The 27,402-nt window shown below is 44.2% G+C and overlaps 1 protein-coding gene across 1 annotated transcript in view; it reads right to left on the bottom strand.

Moving 5' to 3' along the window:
* Positions 1–21,806, bottom strand: part of ST8SIA4 (ST8 alpha-N-acetyl-neuraminide alpha-2,8-sialyltransferase 4) — an 83,842-nt gene extending 62,036 nt beyond the window's left edge. Inside the window, exons 1-2 of the mRNA XM_035100005.2 lie at positions 21,423–21,806; positions 11,133–11,264 (exon numbers count right to left, since the gene is read on the bottom strand). Of these exons, the coding sequence (XP_034955896.2) occupies positions 11,133–11,264; positions 21,423–21,535 (245 nt within the window). The 5' untranslated portion in view covers positions 21,536–21,806. The remainder of the gene's footprint in view (positions 1–11,132; positions 11,265–21,422) is intronic.
* Positions 21,807–27,402: the final 5,596 nt, after the last annotated feature.

Raw genomic sequence — 27,402 nt, 5'->3', positions numbered from 1 at the left:
TTTGTAAACCTATGATTTAAAAGCCACCACTTGATTTTAAAATGTCAAAGCTCAGTTTCCATCGATCCATCTCTACTGATTTTCTTTACAAAAAGTATTGATTATTATTTTTAAAATGAAAACAGCAACCAACAGTTCTAGAGCAAGAATCAGATTCAATAATATTGTTGAGAAAATAAATGTAACTCGTGGAGCCCCGGCTCAAAACCAGCCTGTTTACAGTTTCTAATCACATAAGGCACAATAAAAAGAAAACCCATAGAAGTCAGCAGCAAACATGGCCATTGATTTTAGCAGGATTATAATATTCTAAAGTATAGGCTCATATGAAATTCTCATCTTATTAAGTAATTATGCAAAGCAAGAGACCGGTGAATTTAATTCTGGTCTGGCCACTTCCACATTTCTACCCATTTCCTAATCAATCTGCAATTTTTAAAAAGTCCTCTTAGAGTACATATAAAAAGTTCTCAAATTGTGTCTGTGAATGCATATTATGATACATTTAAACACCAGAGGATTATATTGCAATATTCAGAGAAACACAAAATCCCAGGGATAACGAAATTTCAATGTGCACATTAGTTCCAGAAGTGCAGATTCGTTCATATTGCATAGCAATATGCAAAGAGTGCACTGTTTATGGACACAAGGCATGGATACCTGCTGGTCACTTTTAAGCTAATTCTGCACATTAGCACTGAGCCCTAAACCAGGAGTTCCCAAACTGTGGGCCCTGGACCACTAGAGGTCCTTGAGTTCCATTGAGGTGGCCCGTGACATTTCTGTGGATTTGGGGTTGAAGACAGGAGATGGCACAGCCATTGCATTGAATATTCAGCCGCTCTGGGAAGATGAGAAAGATCCTTCCCTTCTGCCCTGAGCTAATTGCACAATTTCTTCTGCTACAATACACACAAGCTACCCACAGCAGTGGTGCAGCATGGGGGGGGGGGTGCACAGGGGAGGTTCCTCCCGGTGCAAAATTGTTAGGCGCACCCGGTGATGCCTCAATAATACAGCTGTGTGCTTCCATTGCTGGGCTCCATTGAGAAACGGTTTCTCCGTGTGAACCAGGAAGTGACCTCTCCAGACAATGGAATGGCTCTTCTTAACTCTGCAGCTGAGATCTCCTGGGTGACGCAGACACCATTAGGCAGTTGAATGCGCATGCGTGCTCCATACATTTCGCTCCCTCCCCCCTTTCCGTGCGGCCCCGGAAAGTGGCAACCCACGTATGTCACTGCTCAGAGCAACTAGGATCTCTGAAAAAGAAATACCTTTTTGAATACCTTTTGACATTCCAGACATCTATAAATTAAAGACCAGCCTGAGATTTCTGTGAGAACAGGCTGGTGAGTCACTTTTTTAGGAAACAGACAGTGTGCCCCAAGAGACTGTCTCACTCACACATTATCTCTTCAAACATAGTACACATCCTGCCCACCTGATAAATGTCCCATCAAGTAGAGATACTTAAGGAACATCTATGTCTTAGCACATAGTTATTCCTTTCTTCTCCCTTGGCACCTTGGTAATTAACATCCTACTTAGAAGACAGCTTCAAAGCTAGCTTCAGCAGTGGCTTCTCCTCTACCTTTAAGTTTGTCCCCATAACTCCAGATTGACCTACAGACCTAACAGAAAATCCCGCACTCTAAAATATCCTTTTGAAAAAGAGGTGCTAGTCCCATGAAGGGGGTGAAAAATCACTCATTCAGGGAAAAGGATGGGACCAATGAATTCATGGCAAGAGACTAAAGATTATCAATTATTACTATTGAATTTTATTTTCAAAAAGGGATTTCTATGGTATGTCATAGTAGCGGGGCATTTTCCACAGAACGACACCGAATGTAATATTGAGTTTTTCATAACTCAACTTTCCAAATAAATGAGGCCAATAAACAGTTACGTAGACATGGAGTGGGGTGTGTGTGTGGCTTCCAATGTATTGCAGAACCAGCTATATGTAGCCTGTCTGCGAGCTGGACAGAAGATATGGGTATTTCCCACCATCGGGACACCCCCCTCCCCACCATCCTGCATGTCTGTCACTTGCCCCCTCCCCTACTGCTAACCCCTTCCTTACCCACCTGCTTTCCCCCTCCTTCCCTCCCCCCCTCTTAGGGTTGCCATATTGACAGACTTACCCTTCACGCAGAGGCTTCCACTTGCTGGTGCTGGTGGTGTCTCCAGGTCACTGGGCAGGCTCCACTATGGGCTCCACCTCTCCCTTTCAGGCCTTCGGCCTCCCTCCAAATGGCTGCCAGTAAGTCGTATCCAGGAGTAGGCCTCAAAGGCTGCTCAAGCATAGGCGGCTGCGGTGGCTGTGTCAGCTCTGTGACCTCTCCGGTCCTGCCTGGGCACCCCTAACCGCTACTCAAACCGCATTGAGTAGGACCCGAGAGACTGTGGAGCTGCTCTCGCCACTGCGTCCCCTTCCACACTTGAGCAGTCATTGGGGGGTCACTGCTGCTGGGGAAGGTTCAGGCAGGACCAGAGAGGCCGCAAAGCAGTGAGTCTCCCTCCCTGGGCCTGATCCTGGATATGACCTTGCCAGTGACCACTAGGAGGCCTGAAAGGGAGAGGCAGCTCCACAGCAGAGCCACTCAGTGGCCCAGAGTCACCCCCGGCACCAGCAAGCAGTAGCCTCACGCAAACAGGGTCTCGGCAAACAGCGCAGCCAGAAGAGGGCACTGGAGGGGGGGTGGCAGTGGTGGAGCTTCTGCTTCCAGGGCACAGCTGCGGCGCAGAAAGGTGATGGTGAGTGGCTGACTCTGAAGAGTGCCTGCCCTCTCCCATCCTTCGGCGGCATGTGTCTGCTCCCCCCATCTGTCACGGGACTGCCAGGGAGAGGTCTGGAAGGGAGGGAAGGGTCGGAGCTGATCTAACTGCACTAAATGAGCTGATCTAACTGCACTAAAGACCTGCAATAGGACAATACATGAGATAGCAAGAGAACTGTGTAGGATTGCCAACTCCTAACTTATAAAGGTAAAGGTAAAGGTAAAGGGACCCCTGACCATTAGGTCCAGTCGTGACCGACTCTGGGGTTGCACGCTCATCTCGCAGTATTGGCCGAGGGAGCCGGCGTATAGCTTCCAGGTCATGTGGCCAGCATGACAAAGCCGCTTCTGACAAACCAGAGCAGCACATGGAAACGCCGTTTACCTTCCCACTGTAGCGGTTCCTATTTATCTACTTGCATTTTGACGTGCTTTCGAACTGCTAGGTTGGCAGGAGCTGGGACCAAGCAACGGGAGCTCACCCCGTCACAGGGATTCGAACCGCCGACCTTCTGATCAGCAAGCCCTAGGCTCAGTGGTTTAACCACAGCGCCACCAATGGCTTTCCAGATACTGTTCAACTCCAACTCCTATCAGCCCCAGTCAGAGTTCATGAGAGCTGGAGTCCAGCAACATCTGAAGGACTACAGGTTCCCTTCCCCTACTATAAAGGGTCAGGCATACTAAATTGAGTTGCTCTCGGTTGAGTCAGGCCAAGCACTGTATTGTCCTAAGCAATCCTTGTGAGAATGATGGGCCAACAGTCTGCCATGTCAGTTGGCAGGGCTGGGCGGTATATTGATATATTGCCGCAAAGTGGTTTGAAGTCCATATTGTGACATTGGTTTCATAATTTTTGACCTGGCAAAGTATCGTGAATCATGGTGTGTGTGTGTATGTGCGTGCGATGCAAAAAAACCCGTGAAGCCAGTCAATGCTTCTCTCGATTTCTGCAGCCCCTGTTAACTCTGCCGGTTCAACTCTCCCCCGTTTCATGCAGGGGGCAGCGAATCAGAGCAGGCACTGGCAAAAATCACTGTGAAGCCAGCCAATGCCTCTACATAGCTCCATCCTTATTTCAGACGTTGTGATATATTGGTAAATCCCGATGCTTAGCCAGTGATATGTCACAACGTTGTAAATCAGATATCAGTCCTATCAGTAAGATGGACCATTGATCTCATCTAACAAGATAACCCATATTTTCTTAGAGAGGAAGAGCATAGGAAGCTGCTTTAAACTGAGTAAAGACCACCAATCTCACAACCCTATCTGGAGATGCCTAGGACTGAACCCAGGATCACAATACACAAGTTTTAACACCAATCCATGGCTCCTCCCCCAACTCTAAGGGAACTCCCATGCTTCTTCTGACACTGAAACACTGTTGAACATCCCCTGATTCATAGTTACTAACAACACAGAATCCTTAGATCTGTGGCTTTTCAAAGGAGGAAATGAGGCCTATTGATACAGCAGAACACCTGTGCAGCATCAAAGATAAGTTTCAGAGAAAACCTTATCTCTAGATCAAGTTATGAACAGAGCACAGGCCTTTTTGCTCTGCAAGCTGAAGCAAACACAGCACAGCTTCTCAAAAGGCTCACAGAAGGCAATGACTTTTTGATCTTTTAATCTTGAGAACTGCTGCAGCATGGTGAATATGAGTGGGAGATAGGAAGTCCCCACAGATCACCTCAAATTCAAGCTTGCTTGTGGTTTTGGGCAGGGCACAGTTCCTTCAGCCTACTGTCTGCAAAATGGTGATGGTGATAAGCATGCTGTCCTGTCTTATGGGGATGCTTTAAAGATTTCCGAGGTCATGCATTTGAAATGTGCAACAGAAGTACCAAATCGTTGCAGCTAATCAGCCGGATCCACACTGCAGCCAGCCTTATACCCTGATTGACTTGCAACCCAGACCTCTCATGGGATGTAAAATTTAATGCTGACTTCCCTTGTCTGGTTAGCATTTGGGCCTTGACACCCATACAATGGTACCTTAGGTTAAAAACTTAATTTGTTCTGGAGGTCCGTTCTTAACCTGAGATACCACTTTAGCTAATGGGGCCTCCTGCTGCCACTACACCGCCGCCAGGCGATTTCTGTTCTCATCCTGAAGCAAAGTTCTTAACCCAAGGTACTATTTCTGGGTTAGCGGAGTCTGTTTCCGTGGCTTCTGACTGGCTGCAGGAGCTTCCTGACTGGTCAGACTGAGTTCATCAGAGTCCGGGGCGGTTTATATGAATAGAGCTGGTCCATGATGTCATGAGCTGTTGAAGCTAGGCTTGCCAGACTCAATAGAGGACAGGACTTCTGTGCCTTTAATTGCCCTGCTCTCCTTTGAGTCTAGAAACCTTAAAGAGAAACCAGCAGACCCTTTGCTTGGAAATTAAACAAAGGGCCTGCTGGTTTCTCTTTAAGGTTTCCAGACTCAAAAGAGAGCAGGGCAATTAAAGGCACAGAAGTCCTGTCCTCTATTGAGTCTGGCAACCCTAGTTGAAGCTCAACTGGGCTGACAAAGTTTCTAAATGGACTGCATGCAGATATTTTAGATGTTGTCTGTCTAGCCTCTATCTGGTTTTTTTTAAAGGTACCTTCTGTAGCCAGAAGTCAAAAGAAACTGACTAAATTTCTGCCTGGGGGGAAAGCTCCAAGCTGGTTCTAAAGCCTCTAAAAGTATTTCAACAAGAACAACCATGCTGTTGTTCAGATACAACAAACATGCATACACAAGACCTTCATCCTCTACTGAAATGTTGCAGATTAACCGGCTTGTGTGCAGCCAGTCTTGGGTAAAACAGCTAAGTACTCAATTAAACGTTAGTTTCTCAAAACTGCAGAGATCTTAACAATACAATCCGATGCGTAACTACTCAGAAGCAAGCCCCATTAAGTTCAAGAAAAAGTGTGCACAAGATTGCAGCCTAAATTACCTTTGTTTCTAATTGCACATTGCTATGCAAACATAAATGGGGGGGACAACATTTTGTTCTGAAACCACAGAGATACAGCTCCTGCATACTATAATGAAAAAGGAAGTTGTGCAGAAAGTGACCTTTTGTTGTTGCTCTTGATCTTACAATTTAAGTTTGACTGTTTATATGAAGAGGCTACATTAAGAAAATCATTAGGGGAAAATGCATTCCAACTGTTCTGTCTTCAGCATCCAAATGTAAGAAATTTGTGACTTTTAACAATCTAAGGTAATGCTTTTCGCTAAATGAAAAATGCACCATTTAACTTGATCGGCTTTTTGTTTTAACATATTATTTCCTTCTTTAAAGTGTACCATATGCTATGTAGATCAGAAGTTAAGTACGTACTCCTAACACTGCCAAGAATAAGAACGGCCCAACAACTGCTTTACAGAGGATGCATTTAGGAAAGCTCCCACATTTGGATTTGCAGCTAATTTAATGTGAGGATTGAAAATGGAAGATTTATGTTTAGATTCTCCTGGGAGTTATTGATTGCCAAAAGACAAATGGCCACTATTATAACTAACTCCACATTATTTTATTTATCTTATGAGGCACCTTTGTAAACAAAGCCTTCACTTCATTGATCATTTTTCTAACAATTGAAATCACTTCCTCTGAACAGTATAGGTCCCAAATAATAAAAGTGTGAATTGTTTTCTTGTTTGGTTTTTTTACTTGAACCCAACCTTTGCAGCCTGGCCATTTAGCTGGTCTTAATGCTTTATTTTTTATTTTTTGTTTGTATGAGGTCAATGCACAAAACTGCTTACAATATACATATGTATACATATGTATACATACATACGTATGAAGACTTTAGTCCCAGTGACAGCTAATGCTTCTGATTCCTTCAACTCCACCAAACCTTTAATGAGGACAGGGGGATAAAGATCAACAAAAGTCACCCATTCCCAGCCAGTAAGATTCCTCCACTGGATGAAAAGCCTTCCATGGATGGAAGGTGCGACGAACCCCCTCGCCGATGTTGCCGATAGATTATGAGACGAAAGGGTACAGGGGTAAAGCAATCTCCACTCAATTTCTTACGCCTTAAAATAAACCCCTCAGTTCTGGGCTTCTCAGTAAAGAGAGTCTAATTCCAGCTTTTGTGGCCTGATCTCACAAACACTCAGGGCCATTTGAATGAACAACCTCTTGCCTACAGAACAGGGACTCCCTCAACTCAGATCCACACTGTATCAGTCTGCCATATCACCCTGGCAAACTTGTGGCACTCTAGGTTTTCACCATACTGCCCTTCCTGTGTGACTCTAGGACACAAACTATCCCTTTTTCCTTAGGTAAGTTTTGCCCTTTTCTGAGTCTCCACCTCTGTGAGTTTTAATATGCTGCTGGAATAACCAAGACGATACTCTTTGGCACAAAAAGTAGAGAACATAGGTTTTTCTTTTCTTAACGATGCATAAGTTTACAAGCTTAGTTACAGTTATACATTAACTCTGTCTGACTTTAACTTCAAGTTGTACTAAACCTAACCTAAACCACCACTATCCTGGCCCCTCAACCTTCTTCTTCCCTCTTCGGCCTCCCCCTCTTCCTTCCAACTGCCAAAACGGCACCGTCCTGCCTCCTAAAGATGCGCTGTCAGTTAAGCTGGAGGTGGATTAACGCCTTCTAATCCGGGGTGTAATAATTCTTCCATCCTAAACTGAAACTGACACGGGGACAAACAGAAGAAGACACCTTCACCCCAGTATGGTTCCCCTTCATCACTTATACAGCCCAACAAGACAATGACAAAAACTTACCGTCAGCATACAAATCAATATGGCTAACCTAATCGAAACACCCTCCCTCCCCACTCACATAAGAAACTAAGGATCACCACAGCCAACCAAAAATGAACAATCACATCCTAAGACAAATCCCGACCTCTCTCACCAACAAAGAAGCACGAACAAACAACAGAGAACCTGCACAAACGACGCTGACACCGAACCCCTACACATATCAAGAAAAACAGAAACATCGGCAATCCACCACACCCAACTTCCCATCCCACCCACCTCTTTCCCCCCTTCCTCATAATGTCTCAACAAGTAAAATTGATGTGTAAAAATGATACATGGAAGGGGGGGAAGAGACTTTGCACTACCTTTGTAACCCAAGAAAATCCTTAATAAAAATAATTATTAAATAATAATAATAATAATAATAATAATAATAATAATTCCATCCTGGGGCTAATCCGTTACAGAAGGCAAAACTTCACTCCAACCCAACACATGACAGAGACTCGTAGTGGCTTAATCCTATAACCCCAGTCAATGGAAACCAGCACCCATTGTAATAGCACCCATTAGAGGAAAGTGCATCAGGCCATAGTCTCAACCGAGAGACTGCCTGCACACACACCAAGCCATCACATGGTGCTGCAGAGCCATGCAGTTCACACATCACAGTAAAGCATACTTAATGGTAATGAATTTGGACTCTTGCTCCTCCCCATCACCACACTGAGGAAACAAAGCACAATGCATGCATGGCTTATCATTACTTTCGGACTCTGGGGCATGTTTTGCTCCCAACAAACCATAATGAAAAGCTGAGAGTTGATTTTGGTGCCCACCAACACCGTTATAGGTCATCCAGGTGAGCTGTCACTTGTCAGGTCCAAGATGCTGTGGTAGGTGCCATGCAACAATGTGGGGCAATGTTTCTTCTGCCACTACTGATCTGGACTGCCTGGTTACTGATACGCCATCTGTTCACAATGTCTGCAAGGGAGAATGCCTGACGTGCAGCTTTAGTCAAGATATTTCACACCTATCAATACCCAGCAATGATCGAATCTCAATTCTACAATTAAGTTAAATTATGCCAAATGAACAGATTGCTATAACGGATTTTCATTTTCAGCCCAGCCCAGTTTCTTTTCCAGAACTTTGACTTTTGCAATTTGCTTCTTGTGTGAAGGAGCAGGAAGGAGGCTGAAAGGAGGTAAATAAATCCACAATGGCAAGGATTTAAAAAAAAATGTCTGCTGACAGCAATCATGGCTTGTGTCCTTTGAATTGCCAAGCCCCTAATGCTTTTAAATGGGCAACTCCTCCTGGGCTGTAACTGACTCAAACTGGCTTTGAAACTAAAAGGATAAGTGGGACCCACAAACAAAATGTTGCTGTGTGCAGTGATCCAGTTTGGGGTTCCATACACCAAGCTATGTCCTCTTGTAGGACACTCCATCCCACCCTGTTTTTCCTCACCCTGCTGGCCCCACATTCCGTGACCAATAAGCATGCTCAGTTCTGCTTATTCATCTGTTTGGAAATGTAAGGGGAGAGTAAAAGTATTTTTGGACTTTTGCAAAATTTGAGGTTTCCCCAAGTCAGCCAGTACTTCCCTCTTGGGTGGGGATGGTCCAGTCTTGCCTACACAAAGATCCACATCCAGAAAATTGAACTTCTTCTTCTTCTTCTTCTTCCTCCTCCTCCTCCTCCTCCTCCATTTGTCCCCCCTCTAGGCGACTTCCAACAAGTATAAAAGCATAATAAAACAACAGTCTTAGTCTTTAGTATTGCATGAACCATCAATCCCAGATGAAGATATGACCAAAACACGCTAGAAATCTGACCCTGAACCACCTTTAAAAGATACAAGCACTAGCCTTCCCAGAGTAAAGGGTGTGACGGTTACCTATGTATAGTGCTGGAGGGGAAATAGTTAACTGGGTGACCCAATCAGGACCCAAGGGGGTGGAGTCAGAAGGACTATAACAACCAGCACTGAGGGGTAGTACAGTAGTTGTTGAGGAGTGGAGTTGAGAGAAGAGGTTGAGGGAGTTAGAGAGTCTGTGGGTGGGCTGAGTTAGTGTGAGGAGTTCGGAACAGTTAATTGCTAGGAAGTGCAGAGAGGAACTGCTTGCAGTAAGGAGGGCGGCGGATTACAGCGAGAGAGCAGGAATAGGAAGGTATAGGCCGGTATAGTAACAATTCTTTATGTTGACTGAAGACTTTTATTGCAACCACACGCTTGTTAAACTGCAAACTAATAAACATAATTTTGTGTTACAATTTAACCCTGACTGGGCTCTGTATTGTACCATTTAGAGACTGGTTGGTGGCAGCGGGAGAACTCAGTGGTGGCACAGGGATCAATAGACGGTGAAAAGTCCGGGGCCACAAAGGGTTTGAAGGCTCCCAGCACAAGAGAAAACAGTCCTTAACTGTCCTTAAAAATAACCAGTAATGGGAAAGATCATAGTAAAATATCAGGCTGCACAATGCCTGGTGGCCCAAGTCCTGTCCAGGATATAATCTGCACCACTAAGAACGGATCGTGTTGTTCCTTTACTGTAGAGTAGTCAAGGCCACTTTCACACCATGCATTTAAAGTGCTATGATACTGCTTTAAGCAGGAAAGAACCATATGCAAACATACCACCCCAAATTTTATCACTTTATTCCTGTGAATAATGGGGTTGCAAGGGAATTGTTTTCTGGAAGAAATTAACATGGAAATGAGAACTAAACTCCCACTATATTTCATTAGATTTTCCAGAAATGGTTTCCATGTGAAAGCTCACATATAGCATGGAAATTAAATTAGGAGAAAGGAATAAATCGATGTGTGGATGTATCCAGGGAGAGACATGCAGCCAGATGTGAGCCCCAACACCTCTCACTTTAAAAGATGTCCCTTTTCCTTCTCGCAGAATAAAATGGAACACACACACCCCAGCCCCGTTTTGCCATTGTGGTTTTAGACTGATGCAACGGAAAACGAAAGATATGACTCAGAGACACAAACCCTTCAAAAGCAAGCAAGCGCACTTTATTTTAACAGAAGTGATTTGCTGATACCTTTTTCTTAACCAAGTATGTACAATGATATTAGTAAGATCAAAAAAGAGGGAAAAGATCAGTAAGTCAAGTGTACTGAAATACAAGTTGTCAGAATCACTGTTGGCCATTTGCTTTTACAGTGATGAAACAGTGGGATCATTCACAGGCGAAGCCTTCCAAGAGCCATCAAACTAGAGGCCTCCTGCAGATTTCTTTTAATGCAACTCTGCACATATTAATTAGCCCTATGCCATTAATATCTCTTTTTTGTGCTTTATTATACAGCACACTGAAATGGTGAGACCAAGCCAGTCAAACTTACTGGATGCCCTTATACAGACCCGATTCTGCATGGAGAATTTAGTTTTGACTGAAGGAATGTTCAAAATTAAAGAGACACCTTTTACACTGGAATCCCCAAACTTTTGTCTTCCACATTGCTAAATACCAACAGCTGTAAAGACAGACAGATTCGCCAGTCCTCACTTGCATATACCCAGTTACGAGCTACCACAATGTATAAATGAGCTCTGTGTGTTATTTAAGGTACTCACCTTATTTCCAGTACCAAGGAAGAATTGATTTTCCATCTTTCTACGGAATGCTGGAACATTGAAGAGCCACTCTTTTGGTTTATTTTATCAGAGCTATTGACCATTGATCTACTTAAACTTAGCTCACCGTCTCTGAAAACACAATGCAAAAAGAGAGCGTTAAAAATTAGCTCGGCACTAGCCACCCAGAAACCATTTTTTCCCTGCCGTATCTACATCACAAACAGCAGTGGTGTTTTATTTACAGTATATCCATGTAGGATCGTGGCTCTGCACCAAGCACCCACTGGATCACTTCCTACTCCAAGGGTGACTGAGAGCCACCCTTTCGGTTTCTCGCACCTTACCTGGTGTCATTTCAAGGTATTGAAAAGAGAACATGGGGAGAACAGGGCAGGTGTCAACATCACCACTAGTCCCAGGTCTGGAAAGCTAGCTGTTGATACCAGACCTATTTATATGTTGAAGGCCAATGGTAACCACCTGCCCTTTGATGAGGAAGAAGCATGTCGAGGGGCAGACACAGACAACATCAAGGCCTGCTCTGGTCAGACTGTCTCCTTCTCCCAAGTTTGCATGTTATCTTAGGACTTTAAAAATTTGCAAGCCACCTTAGGTGCCTTGGCATTAAGTCAGTATATAAACACAATGAATAAATATGTCCATGGCAAATATGGTCAATGAATAAATCCTTCTATACTCATTGTTGGGCCTGGGCAACGTACTGATACATCGCCCAGGGCTGGTTTGAGGGCCAGAGCACGATGCCACCTTCACTCCACAGTATATCACAGGTGGGCTTGCCTGTGCCTGACTCCCTCTGCCGCCAGCACCCAGAGAGAGGAACAAGATACATTGTCCCCATGAGGAGAGCTGAGGCAGTTTCACCCCAGCGCCTTGTGGGGCCGGGGACGAATGCAGCTTGTTCCTCCATCCGCTTTTCAACATTGTGATGCATCGCTATATCACGATGTTTGGCTGGTGTTACACTGCGATGCTGAAAAGCTGATATCGCCCAGCCCTACTCATTGCGAAATTTACTCAGGCGAAGGGCTATAGGTTAGTGGTAGAGCTTCTGCCAGATTCAACCCCCAGCATCATTAGGTAAGGCTGGGAATGTACCCTGTGCGAAACTTTGAAAGGCCACCACCAGTCAGTGTGGCCAGTACTGAACTAGATGGACCAGTGGTCTGACTCGGAATAAGGCAGCTTCCAAAAATCCTCTCTCTCCCTTCAAAGAAACAAACTGTTTTTAATTGGCTGCAACAACCTTCAGAAACATTTGCCCCCCATCTTCCCAAGAGACATAAGCTTCCTGCTAGGGTGTTGCCCCTCAAGCCCTCTAGCATCACTGCATCCTAAAAAAAAATATTAGTTTTTTTGCCCACAAAAAGCTATTGCTACAATAAATTGTTTTTTTCAAGTGCTATAGGAAAGTTGGCTGTTTCCCTGCTGTGGTAGAAGAACAAGGCTGTGTATTTTTTAAAACTCTGAACATCCACTAGATTCTGAGAGATTTCTGTAGGTAGCTTTTACATTGTGTGAAAGATTACATAACACACAAACTGGGGAAATATCAGGGAAAACAGAGTGATGTGAAGTCTGAATGCAGCCAACATTGTTCTGGGATTGCAGAGCAGAAAGGAAGCACACCCTGACTTCCGACATTGGCCAAGAGGACCAAAGACCACTGAATGATTGAACTTCCAGGAAGAATATCATGGAATGGAACAGGGGAAACCAACATGGTTCCATCCATCAGCCAGAGAAGAAGCAGCTACAAGAGACTTGCTTTCCTTCTCCTTGCCGGGAAGAATCCTTGGCTCCAACAGTCAATTTTCTTGGGAATGCAGAAGCAAAGGAAAAGGATACTGTACTCCAGCCCATTCATCTGCCACACAAACAAAGATCCACCAGCCACTATTCTAGCAACAATACCGTTATTAAGGGATGGGAGAGAAATTCAGTTCTGTTTACATTTTATTCTGAATCTTGCCCAGCAGCATAACTCCATTGTTTGTTTCCTGCCAACAAAATGTGTTCTGAAGCCAGTATGTTGCTGGCTGACAAACTTTGATTTGTTTTATCTATGGCTTGGTATTATGTGTAAACCCAGCACTCTTCCCAAACCATGGTTTGTTTCACCATCACGCCGCAGGTGCTTGCCAAGTTATAATGACATGAGACAACGGCAGCTGGGAAACAATAAAATTCTGAGGGGAAAACAAGCCAAGATTTGTTTTATCACCCAAGAAACAACTTGTAGCTAGTGTTATGTGTGAACCAAGACACTGCATATGTGAAGTTGGTTGAGAAACTGACACAACTTCCACAGTGAAAACAGATGCAAAGAATTCATACAGCTATTCTGCAATCTTGTTATCTATTTCTAAATCAATGGCCCCAAACTTGAACTTACATTTTGCCAATACAAACAGCAACTTCCCAGTTCCCACCTTGATGCCAAACTGGTTTTGAAATCTGGCTGACTTCTTCCCTTGGAAATTCACGTCATAATAAGCTAGCTAAGTCTCCATTCTATATTCATGTCCTCACCAGCCAAACTGACAATAGTAGAACTTACTCCCAAGCCTGCATAGTATTGCAGCAGAAGCCTATAGCATGCTAACAGGCTATCTTTTGCCACAAGAGACTAACATGGCCTCCCTTTCTGAAATTATTCTGTATGAAATCATTGGGCTGGGCTGTATGAGTAGGAGTCTTGTTTGGCTTGCTTCCTGACAACGTATAAACTTCTTATTTTCTTATTTTCCTTTATTAACCACAGGAGGCAAGATTCTCATGCATTAGGCAACACAGCTCTCTCTCTCTCTCTCTCTCTCTCTCTCTCTCTCTCTCTCTCTCTCTCTGTGCATTCTAACCTGCACAGTTCTTAAATTCAGAATGTTTAAAACTAGTAGAATGAGCAAGAACAGATATGTTCTTCCTAACTATGGAAAGCTCTTCCCACCAAAAAGACCTCCTCTTTCTGATCAAATACGTACGCAGAATATTTCTTTGCCAATTGAGACGCACTTCTAGGGACGCACATGCCAGGTCTAACTACATGGTCCATCTAGTCTAGTATTGTTCACTGTGACTGCCAGCAGCTCCCAAGAAAGTCTTCCCCGTTACCTGCAACCTAATCCTTTTAACTAGAGACACTGGTTATTCAACCTGGAACATGAACTGTGGTGCCTTCTCCAAACATTCACAAAAAAAATAAATTGAAAGATAAATAGATAAATAAATAAATAAATAAAACTTAGGGAGGGATTTGAGTTAATGTCCCTTAGAAGTATACCGGCTGTGCTTGTGGAATGGCTTCTGCAAAAGAAAGTCCAGGAAGCCATCACAGTTCATGTGGCTGGTTGCTCAACAGATTGCTTTAGTCCTAATACTTCCTGTTGCACAACCAGCTTCTGCTAGTGCAGCTGTGGCACTGGAGTTCATACTGCTCAACCACATTTCTTGCCTTTCCACTAGCCCAGCAGCTCCTGTGCCGGCAAGTGAAAGAGAACACCGAACCCGGGTCTGAGCATCCACATGCAGTCTCTCATCAGCAGATCGCAAGTCACTTCAAATGTCTGTGGCATTTTGTGCACTGCAGGTAGAAATCTTATCCAATACATTGGTATGCATAGAGGCTTTAGTTTGCTCAAAAGCATCCAGGAACCTGACTATGTGAAGAAATTATAGGATCAATGATCATACATTAATATATACTGGATTTGCACCTCATCCGATATGCAGTATTGATTTACAGCTAAGAGTGCCACCTACTGAAAAACCAAACACGCTTTACTCCTCACTTCAGATACAATTATTTTTGTGGGATGGGGAAGGATTTTCAAATTAAAAACCATGGTCTTTAAAGTGTCATGCCGTGAAGAATAATTATATGATCTTCAATGAACACTACTTATATGAATCCAGAGGGAAAGAGCAACATAGAGATTCATTACAAGGTGTTTTTCCGTCTTCTAATTCAATACGCAATATATTCCAAAAAGCCCTCGCAAAACAACCACCACTGATTTTCCTTCTTTATCCTCTGCTGCATTGCAATATACACTTCAAAAGAAAGAAAGAAAGAAAGGCATTAAATTGCAATGGAAAGGATTCTTGCTTGTGCTGGAATAAGTGTAGTCCATTAGAACTTTCAGGAAGTGAGTGGCCTGGGGAGCAGAGGTTGGCTTTTCACAACGTTTTTGTCCCTAAAAGTGCTAATGCTTGAAATACAGCAGACCCAGGAGCTCACAATTTACTTGGAGTGCCCACCAACAGATTTAAAGTGCATTAAAGCAACCTTAAATCTGTTGTGGGCACTCCAGGTCCCAACTGTTTATCATTAAGACATTTCTCCAAATCCCCACTCAAGGATGCATTTGGTTCATGTTTACTTTCACTTTGTCATTTAAAAGACATTCTTTCAACTAGCAAAACTATGACACTGTCCTTGGGATCTTAGCAACATCTGATTGCTATTAAATCCCACTGGGACTTCAATGTGCTTAATGTTAGCTGGATCATGCCTCTCTGGTCCTTACTTGAGCTACTGAACATAATTTTTAGGACCCCACCAATGTTTTTAAGCAGAACCTCTCTTTATGTATTGCTTATTTATTCACCACGGCAAAGCCTTACCCTAGTTTAAAAGCAAGCTTCTTCTTTTTACAGAAACTGTGAAGCAATATCCTACAAAAGGGCAAGTCAGGCTTAACTTTAAACCCAAAGCCAAATCTAGTAAGACAATTCATCGAAAGACGCATCATGCATATTATCAGCAGTCAGCATTTACAACACTCTTAACACAAGAAAGCATGCTTTGTTGTTTGTGGCATGTAGGCAGAGTATACACAGAACAAGAATGTATTTCTAGATTTGTAAGGAAGTTGTCCAAAAAGTAACTCAATTGCTACTTTGATGGTCCATAGGGCTATATATAATAGCTGCATAAAAGAACGAATTTTAGCCCATGTAGATTCTCATGCAATCTACACTTGCTGAAATTCTCTCTCCTGTTGTTATTGTTTAGTCGTTTGGTCGTGTCCGACTCTTCATGACCCCATGGACCAGAGCACGCCAGGCATTCCTGTCTTCCACTGCCTCCTGCAGTTTGGTCAAACTCATGTTGGTAGCTTCGAGAACACTGTCCAACCATCTCATCCTCTGTCATCCCCTTCTCCTTGTGCCCTCAATCTTTCCCAACATCAGGGTCTTTTCCAGGGAGTCTTCTCTTCTCATGAGGTGGCCAAAGTATTAGAGCCTCATCTTCAGGATCTGTCCTTCCAGGGAGCACTCAGGGCTGAATGGATAGGCTTGATCTTCTTGCAGTCCATGGGACTCTCAAGAGTCTCCTCCAGCACCATAATTCAAAAGCATCAATTCTTCGGCAATCAGCCTTCTTTATGGTCCAGCTCTCACTTCCATACATCACTACTGGGGGAAACCATAGCTTTCTCTCTCCTACACAACTATTAAAGAGGCAGGAGTCCTTGCCTCATCTGCATCTAGCTAGCCTATGGTCCACTCATCCCTTAACTTGACTTTTACAGCCTGATTCTAAGCGAGTTTACTCAGAAATAAGTGTCACTGAGGTCAACAACTAAATGTACAGAACACAACCCTGGAATGCAAGCTGACAAGCTATGGCTGCAGGATTAGGCCCAATGCCCCAACCATTGCTTCTACAACATCATATGTGCATTCTACGACATAGAGGATATTAACTTTAAAAAGACAAATAATAGAAGCACACCGTTAAAACTAATTGCTATGGATGTTTGTTTCAAAAGGCTCTTGCACATTACTTGACCAGAAGTCTAGTGAGTGATGCCATGTAACATTACTTCTCAAATAGCAGGTCCAACAGTTTGACTTGACCTCCAAAGTCACACACTCCATTGTCTCCTGAGATAGGCAGATGTCATCATGCCAAAAACAGTACCCGGTTCAACATCTGCACCACATGCAAAAAAAAAAAATCAATGTAGGTTTTATATCTAGCAGACAGCCTTTACTGAGATTAGGTATCTTAGTAAAAATGGAAGTCTTAGCTTCTTACACCAAGTTTCACTATAAAATATCTCAAAGGCAAACAGAAGTTGGGAGGCATGCTATGACTAAAACTATGCAAGAGTAGATGGTGGTTATTTCATTCAGAAGATGCTAAAGCTGTCTACAGACGAAATACATTTATTTTACTTCAATGTGTTTTTATTTCATGTTATAAAAATAGGCTTATTTTCCATGAATTCCATAAAATCTTTCAAGCTGATACTAAATAAGCATTTAAAGAATTACTGCAGCAGATATAAAACGAGAAAATGTAAACGAAGGGTGAATATATGCCGGATGCTCCTATTTGCAATATTATTTAGCTGCAGCTCTCTAATAAGCCAATCTTTTAAACAAATATTTAAAGGACTCGGAAAGAAGTTTTCTGGGGTTCGTGGAACTTTCAAGCCAAGGGCTTCACACTAGAGAGCTAGTAACAAGATCCACTATTCTGGTTAGTAAACAAGAGGCAGGTGGATTGTTGTTTTCCTCTGCCCACAGAAAAGTGACATCAACATACATGATCCAGGAGAAAGCTAGCAGGGGAGCAAAAGGCTTTCCCAAAAAACAAGAGTATTGATTGCTCCATTTACAAGCAACAAGGAGACAGGGAATACACACTCCTGTTTTGCTGTGATTTAGGGCACGTGTTTCACAATGTTTTTTGGGGATTGTTTTTTTTTTGTCACAGATGGAAACAAGATCAGCTGCAGCTCCACTGGAAGGTCCCATCACCTTATGCAAGTCCTTGCCCTGCCAATTACTTCTTGCAAAGTTAAGTAGCATCGCAAGCACCCAGCAAAGAGCAACCAACTCTTGATTCTACATCTCTGCCGCTATTTTCCCTTCTCCTGAAACCTTGCAGTCAAAGGATGGGAAAAGCCCGTGGCCTTTAGGACTCTAATAGTAAAAGGGTGTTAAAGAGATCTTGTGCATAGAGGGTCATTTTAAAAGCTTTGGAGACACCCCCTCCCCCGAAAAACTGATATGCACTCAACCTATGCTTTTAATACATCGAGGGCACTTTCAAACTGTCACTATTTTCAGATGGGATTCAATTCTATAGTGGAAAATTCAGGTGTTACAGCTAAAGCCGATTTGGCACTCTGCAAAGTCGGAAACAACAGGAGGGAATGTACTGCAGTGTGGGATGTTTTTGGTTTTTTTGCACAGCCATATAACCTCCCTGCAAACGAAATCGGAATGAATCAATAGATCACATAGGTCATCTAAACCACCTGCAAATGTTGGACAGACACATCAGGTTGAATGCCAAATAAACAGATCACCTGGAGGCAACCAAAGTTTGGACAGGAAAGCCAACAGGGATGAGAACTTGTGATACTCATGAAACCCAACTCTCCTCAGTCCCAGCCAGCATTACCAATGGCCACAGATAATGGGAACTAATTCAACTACTGCAATTCAACCACAAGTTCCTCATTTCTGGGTTGGAACCTAGTCTTATCTGGGAGTTTTTGATTTTGCAAATGAACTCGAAACAGGAAGGATGGGTGAAAAATAAAATAAGGGTTCTCTGCACAATGTGTTTCCCCCTCCAGAGTTGTAATGAGTGGACTCAATAGAGGAAGAAGCCTCCGCACTCGTGTTCTATGGGTTGCGCAAACTCTTCGCAGGAGAGGAGGAGCAGGAGGTTTCCTATTTAGCTGTCAGAGGAACAAAGAGCCTCGTCTTTTGTCTTTCGTACACGGGAAACCAACGCCGATTTAAAGCCAAGCGGAGAGCCGTTTCCTCTTTGTGCAAACCTCGCAAAACCGCCGCGCGGATTTTTAGGCAGAGGAAGTGCAAAGGCCCCCTCCCCCGCCTATTTTTCTTTTCTTTTTTGCTCGCGGGAAAACACTGCCGAGGGCTTGCTTCTGCTGCTTGCGTGCTCTCCGCTAGGAACCAGTTGTGCGCATCTGGCCTGGCGTAGCCCCGGGATGCAAGCGGCAGGCAGGAGAGAGGGAGGCAGCGGAGGAACTCCAGCGGTGGGCAGCCAAAAGTACGCGCCTCCCCTTTTGGGCACGGCTGCCTAGAAAGCCTCGAAGCCGAGAGAGAGAGAGAGAGAGAGAGAGAGAGAGAGAGAGAGAGAGAGAGAGAGAGAGCGCCAGCACAGATCACTACGCGATCCGTAGCTCTCCGGTAAATTTTGGAACTGGGCTCAGGTGCGCAATGATGCCGCGTGGGAGGGGCAGCGCCGCGCGCGATCCTAAACGCAATGCGCATAAACTTCAACACCCTATACAGTAACAGACGCAAATCCAACTGAGTCTCATGGGGCTTACTTACTCCCGGGTAAGTGAGGGATGTTCCAGCCTTCTTGGAAGCAATTCCCATTGGACTCGAGGAAAGATGCTGCGGGGATGAGGCTGCCCGGATACAGGGAAGGCGATGCCCTCTTGCGCACGTTTGCCTCAGGCAGCCTCCAAGCCCTCCCTCCTCGGAATGAGGCGCTACCTCTTCGCCTAGCCTCCCCACACGGAACCGACGTAGGTTTTCCAAGGCGCTGGCATGCATGGAAAGGCGAGGGAGAGGGAGAGACAGGCAAGCGGAGTGACCGGCTGCATGATACTGTATCGACACTGGACAACGCGCAGGAAGGATTAAAAAAAAATCGCACATTGGATGGGGAGAGGGTTGCAGATTTCCTAGGCGTTTCATATACCCTCTCCACAGCATCTGTGCAAGGCAAGCACACAAAACACACACATCCCAACTCGCCCCACGCCAAACCAGCCTGCTTGAGCATTAGCTGTTATTGCCACGCTTGGAAATGCTTGCAGGCGCCAATGAAATAATGCAGCAACAAATACCCTCCGCGGAGCTATCAAAGCTCTCCGGTTTGTTGCTGCTGCCGCCGACATGAATAGAACAACCTCAAGATGCCACCATCCCCATCACTCCCTCTCTCCTTGGTGTAGCTAGTTCGGCAAGCCTGCGAAAATCAAATGCGATCTTGTGCAGGATGAAAACAATAATAATACATTTTAAAAATGGGGTTTTTGTTCAAAGACTCAGACAACTTTACAATGATACGATTCTATGATTCCAAAGCAACTTTTCACAGGTTTTAAAGCTTTTAAAAACGAAACAACTCACCACGCGTGACAGACGAGAAAGGACAACAAAGCCCCAAGTGGGAAGCCACACGAGACTTTTGGGGTTTTTTTTTGGGGGGGGGGGTTGACAATAAAAAAGAGCGACAAGAAAGAAACATATGGGGATCTTTGTAAGAGATGAGGCGCGTGTTTCTATAGCGAGGCACTGACAAGCAGGGAGAGAGAATAGTATTTAGAGTCCCAGGGAACTTATCCTACGTGCCACTGAACTAGCTAAGAATAAAACTTCAAGGGGATCAAGAGAGGCCGAAATCTCAAACACGCTCGCTGAGAAGCAAGTCCCGTCAGTGGGACCTGGAGACAAATCGCCTTTCCGGCCTTATTATCCTCCTAGTGGATCCATTCATCTCATTCTGAGGGTAACTAGCGAAGGGGGCTACTGAAGTTAGCACGCTTAGGATCGCGCTCCGCAACAGCTCTTAGAAGGCTCACTCCCCTACTGTGGGCGTGGTACAAGGGGGACTTGTCAGGAACGCTGCTCTGGGACAGCAGAGAGAGAAGGCAAACCCCACCATCCTGTGCGCACTTACTTGGGAGTAACTCCCAGTGCACAGCAGTCAAGGATGCGGCTAGGAGTTCCGGGTAAAACGATCGGTGGTAGCCAAACTTCGGAGAAATGCCACTCCCCCTTATCAACACAGAAACATAACAGAGCCGGCGTGACACCGCTTTCTGCATTGCAAACCTCCCGCTACTTTCGTACCAGGAGCTAGGAATTTATTTTTTAAAAAAGCAAAAAAACCGCACCCCATCCCTTCGCTTTGTTCAGCTTATCCATTGCAAATTAACCCAGCCGGCGTTAATCATTTGAGGCCACTTTTTTTTTTTACCCCCGCGATTTATTTCTGCCTTTGCAAGGCATCTTCTCCTGGATCCCATCGGAACGCTTAATTAGGCGGCGGCGGGGGGGGGGGGTTCTCAGGCTACAGATCAAAGCACGCGAACATCATCAAAAGGAGGCAGGTCTGATGAATGGAAAGCGGCGAGGTCCAGGGGGGGCAAGCCGAACGGGGCGCTTGCATCTTACCCGCTCTTTCCCCCTTGGTCAAGAAAAATAAAATAAAAGGTGTGTACAGACAGACAGACAGACATCCAGACCCTTTGCATTTACCCGTTGGCTTGTGTCTTCTGGTGCTCCTCCGTTCTCGCAATCTCTTTTGTCTTGTAAAAAATCAGGAGGATACTTATCGTGCAGATAGTCCACCGCTTCCTAATCGAACGCATGTCTTCTTCCTCCGGCAAATAGGCGTGCGCGCGTTTGTGTGTATGTTCCTTCTGTTTCCTTTGTTTGGCAGGATGGGTTTTTTTAAAAAAGGAGAGGAGGAAAAAAAGCAAGGGCTCAAATTAAGAACCAGCAGCAAAAAATCAAAAGCCGGCGTGATGCTGGAGGGATCAAAGGCGACGGCGGCGGCTTTTTCCCCTGGGCAAAGTCCTCTTGCCCACGCGCTCCCGCGAGCTCCTAGCTCCAGCCTCTCTGCGCTCCTCTCACGCTGCCTTCCAGTTTAGGTAACAGCAGAGGCGGTAGCCGCCAGTCACCGGGGCGTCATTTAGCCCCGCCCTCCTCCTGGCGGTGAAATGATGAGCCGAGCCCGGCCAATAGGGGGCCAGAGGAGGCGGAGACGGCGCCTGCCCGAACTTTAAAACAGCTCCCGGCTCGTAGCTGCTCAGTAAAGCGGAGAGAAAAAGGATCTATAGAACGCAAGCGGCATCTCTTCCATCTAAGGGGTTGCAATTCAGTCCCGGGGCGCAGTTTTGCTCGGAAATAAGTTCTAAATGAACGCAACGGGGTTTAGGGAGCGTGCGCATGATCGCTGCCATTTAACTGTCTTGCACTCGGGAGGAATGATCCTTACTTGCAGCGCGCTGCCCGGTTTTGTTCGTAGACCCGAAAGATGTGAACGGCAACTGATGGTTGGAGAGGACGCATCTGAAATCCGACCCCTCTAATGCAGGAATCTTTCGCCCCAAGTGGGATTCGAACCCACAACCCTGAGGTTAAGAGTCTCGTGTGCCGAAAGCTTGTGCTGTCAACGCAGCCTGGAGCAGACTCCTTGCTGGGTCTGTGTTTTATTGAGGTGTAGTAAGTAATGGTGCCAAGACAGGAGTGCCTGGCGTGCTCTGGTCCATGGGGTCACGAAGAGTCGGACACGACTAAACGACTAAACAACAACAAAGTAATGGTGCACTGTAAGTACAACCCAGCCTCCGTTCTCTCTCTCCCATCCCACTAGGAGAAATCCTTCCTTGGAGTTGTATATCACCGTGTTCAAGAAACGTAACCGTGTGCGTGGACTTTGAATGTCAAGCTTCAACAGACAACCCAGGACGGGTTTCAGGGGCGTTTTAGGTTGGATTAAGCTGCATTCCAATCTTCCAGGCTGCTTATAGCTGGGACTCGGTGATATAGAAAAACATTCAAAGACAAGCCAGAAAACAGTTCAGGCTCAAAGGCAGAGGCATTCTAGAAATGTATGCCCCAATTCTTCTTGCATGAGAGGGCTGGGGATGTTAACTGGACAACCGTGAGGCAGGAGTGCCAACTTGAATAAAAATATTGTGCAGGCCCAGGAAGCCCCGCCCCGCATAATTGATCACATGCAGTGCTTTTTTTTCTGGGGGAAAAATGTTTAGGGGTACTCTCATTTTCCTACTCATATTGAAATAATGCCCCTCAATGAGGCCAAACCTAGTTTCACAAAATGTTTAGGGGTATGCATACCCCCAGAAAAAAAGCACTGATCACATGACACAGTGCACACACACCATTTGAATGGGAATGCCCATCAAATTTGTGGGGGCCCAGTCCCCTCAAATATTTTATTTCTAGGCCCCCCACTGCCCCTGTAAATTGGCTCCTTTGCTGTGAGGACTATTAGTAGAGTCTGTGATGGGTTCATCTGTGTCTTAGATTCAACATAAAACCCAACCAGAGTTTAGCATTGCACACACTAGCCTTGGGCTGATGCACACTCGTCTCGTCTCCCCTTCTCCGGTGCAGCTGCATGGGGGAGGACATGGGGAGCTTTGATTCTATTTTCAACTAACCACAGTTTCTTGTTCAGTCCAAATCTAGACAAACTGAGATAATTAATAGTTGTTGATTGAAATACGCCAACGTCGAACCATGAATGATAATTGCGGCTTCTTTCAATAAACTATAGTTGGCACCGGCCATAGTTCCCAATTCAAACAATAAGAAACCAGTCAACTGAAAACAGAAGCAAAAGTGTCCTGTCTCTTCCTTACGGCCATGCTCTTGCAGGTAACACTAAACCAGGCATGTCCAACAGGTAGATCGTGATCTACTGGTAGATCACCAGATGTCTGTGGTAGATCACTGGTAGATGACCGGTTCCCCCCAAAGAAGCTCAACAACTTTGGCTTCCCTTAAAAAGGGGGGGCTTTCCTCCTCCCTAAAAAAATCTCAACAACTTTGACCTGAACCCCCCAAAATGGGGTTCACTGCCAGTTTTTAACTCTGTGAGTAGATTGCTGTCTCTTGGGAGTTGGCCACCCCTGCACTAAACTATGGTTTAGCACAGGGATGGCCAATATGGTACCCTCCAGACCTTTTGGATTCCAACTCTCACAGCTTCAGTCAGCATACTTATTGGTCGGGGAATCATGGGAGTTGTAGCCCAATACATCTTCAGAACACCATGTTGGCTATCCCCAATTTAGCATTACTTCTGAACCAGGGCATAGTTGAGTAGCAAACACATGTATTTTGGATATTTGTTGCATGTATTTTCAACTTTAATTCAAAATAAAATTCCATGTCAAATTATATAGCCGATCAAACAAGTGACATGTTTCTAGAGCAATTTTGTATATGCACTTATAAGAGTCCCATTGCATGCATACACAAGATATATGGTTAATTTTCAAAGATAATGTTTATTTTGATTCAAAACACATCTATTGAAGGAAAAAAATAATCCAGGCACAATAACCTACTGCACAAGCCATCTCCAAACTCAGCCTATAATAAAATCAATAATAGTTCTCCAAAAGCTGTGAGATATGTTTGCTTGCGTGGGTGGGTGGGTGTTACTTGTGAAGAGGAGTATCCCAATAGATTGTGCTGTGTGACTCTGGTTTTAAGTTGTGTTCCAGTGGTGGGAAGGTACAAAAGAGACAAGAAATGGAAGCCCTGTTTCCAAACAACGCCAGCTATTTGATAGCAAAGCTGACTATTGAAATATAAATTATGTGGCTTGTGTCAAACGAATCATTTCTATGTATGAATGTTAAATAGTTCAATTAAGGGAATGAAGACACCAGCTGAGAAAAATCCAGTTTCATGGCCGTTAAAGATGACACAGTTTGCTTCATGAAGTGGTCCTGAAAGAGCAAATGTGAATAATAGAAATAATTGTACATTTAAGCTATTCAAATTACAATGTGCTAATTAGCACAGCCAGTGTGCATTTTAGGGAATGCACTACATATCTCGTAAAATAAAATAAAAGCATTATCATGCAAAAGCCTTAACTGCACTTCTATTACCACATTTTATTGAACACAAATAGAGGCAGTTATTGAATAATGGTTAGAGTGTTGGACTAAGAACAGAGAGAGCCAGGTTCAAATCCTCATTTCGTCATAAATCTCACTGAGTGACCTTTGGACAGTCATTGGACTAGTTCGCACATAACACTAAGCCATGATTTACTAATATTTTACTTAGTAAATACACATGGTTTGTTTGATCATCCAAGCCTAGCTCAGCAGCTTAACATAAGCCATGGTTTGTTTAGCTTACAAAGCTTGTTGTGTCTTAACTATAGCTTAGCATTGTTTGCAAATGTGACCCCAGTATCTTTATTTTATTTAACAGGATTTAAACACCACTTAATAATCAAAACCCCTCAGCAATTTACATAGAATATAGGCTACATTAAAAATACCAATAAAAGAAGATTTTAAAAACAAGTTGATCTAAAAAAATGACAAAATATGAATGAAATCAACTGTTTTTAAAACCCATACATTGTAAAATAAAATTAGATATTAAAACAGGGGTCAGCAAACTTTTTCAGCAAGGGGCCGGTCCACTGTCCCTCAGACCTTGTGGGGGGCCAGCCTATATTTTGGAGAAAAAAATAATGAACAAATTTCTATGCCCCACAAATAACCCAGAGATGCATTTTAAATAAAAGGACACATTTTACTCATGTAAAAACATGCTGATTCCCGGACTGTCCGCAGGCTGGATTTAGAAGGCGATTGGGCCGCATCCGCCCCCCCCCCCGGGCCTTAGTTAGTTTAGGGACCCCTGTATTAAAATGTCATCTGTATACATCTGAGTAGGCTTGCCAGAGCAAAAAAGAAGTTTAGCCTCCTCTACTTTACTAAATGATTGTGAAGATAACATGGCTCATTGCTCTGAGCTTCTTAGAGACAAACTGGAATAAAAACACAATAAATCTGGAAGCCATGCCCACCTCAGTAGAAGGGGTGATTTTCCAAAAACCTGGTGTGGCTCCTTCGGGATTCTCATAGCTTTAAGCCAAGTGTCACACGCTCAAGTGGGTTAAAACACCCGCCAAGGTGGAGAGTGCTTGAACTTTTGAGTAAAGAGAGGGGGCATCACAATAAAGAGGGCATGTTGGAAATGGAAGATCTTTCTAGATTTTTTAGCTGTACTGTACTTGCTAAGAATTAGAGAGAGCTTTCGTCAGGTGTATGGCTTAGCAAGGTTGTTCTATGTTTTTAATAAGCATGGATTCACTCTTGTCATTTTGCTAGCAATCCTCTGTGGGAAGCCCAACTTGATACCATGGATTAGGATTCAGAGAAGGAAGCTTTGCATTCAAATTTATGACAACCATAGTCAATTTTCAATTGTTGTCAGATAAGAGAGCCCCCAACCTCACCCTCTTTTTCAGTTTGGGATAGTGGCTTTTTGTTTTGTAAAGAAGCATGATTGTGCTTTTTAAGAAAGCCGGTGTGCTTTCTTAGGCAGATTCCTCCTTTTAAATAAAAAATTAGAAAAGCGGAGCCACATTCCAAACATCCTCCAAATTAATTTCCCAAAGCATCAGCTAACTCTTAAGACAGGCATCTTACAGCACCTGAACTCAACTTCCATGATGCTTTTGTAAACCCTCCTAATTTGCAAATGAAGCCCGCCTGAGTAGCATGCAATAAAAGTGCTTTCTCCAGGTGGCTACTGTTCAAGACCGTTTCTCCCCCTCTGTGGCTTACAATGCAGTTTCTGACTCTTGAATAAATAATTCAGCCACCCTTGGAACGAGTCTTTGCTGATGCAACAGACAAATTATTATAGGCTGCACAATAAACACCTCCTCTGTGTTACAGCAGTCCAAGTTTGGGCTTTGGTCTGTTATATATATAGTACCTGTATTTTAAAGAGGGCTTTACCGAAGAGCAACTCAACCATTTATTACTACAGTACTACTCCAACTAAACTACTACTACTAAATTATTATTATTACTACTACTACCGGTACTACTAATAATAATTAATAGATTAATTTAGGAATCTCCTTTTCCATTAAGCCCAAGGCAATTTATACCAGGCATCCCCAAACTTTGGCCCTCCAGATGTTTTGGACTACAATTCCCATCTTCCCCGACCACTGGTCCTGTAAGCTAGGGATCATGGGAGTTGTAGGCCAAAACATCTGGAGGGCCGCAGGTTGGGGATGCTTGATTTATACTGAACTTCGTCATCTGACCACCTTATTGGGGACATCAAGCTCTAACCCTTTAAAAGCCCCCTGTGTTTTACTATGAAACAGCTCTTCAGATTTCTCCTGGTACCCATTTCACTGCAGCATTTTGTAAGATGTGTGCCCTCTGGTTGGTCTGAGCAACCAGCCAGTGTGTTTTCAGACTGATCAAGTAAATTTATATTATCGGCTGCTAGGTTATTAGTGTTAAGATTTGTGTGCTAGGGGAACTTGTACTTATGTGTGCAATAATAAAGCATTGGAAAGGGACTGAGTCTGTCTTTTGTGGGTCAGCCAGGCAGTCTCCTTTGGTCTCTGGGGCAGTGGAAACATCCATAATCCTGACAGGATAATATTCTCTCCAGGCTTCAAGCACTTGCTGGCTGCGCACAA

The sequence above is a fragment of the Zootoca vivipara genome, chromosome 11 (genome assembly GCF_963506605.1).
Source record: "Zootoca vivipara chromosome 11, rZooViv1.1, whole genome shotgun sequence".
Taxonomy (NCBI): Eukaryota; Metazoa; Chordata; class Lepidosauria; order Squamata; family Lacertidae; genus Zootoca; species Zootoca vivipara.
The sequence above is the reverse complement of the archived record's forward strand: the minus strand, read 5'-3'. Positions and strand labels throughout refer to the sequence as shown.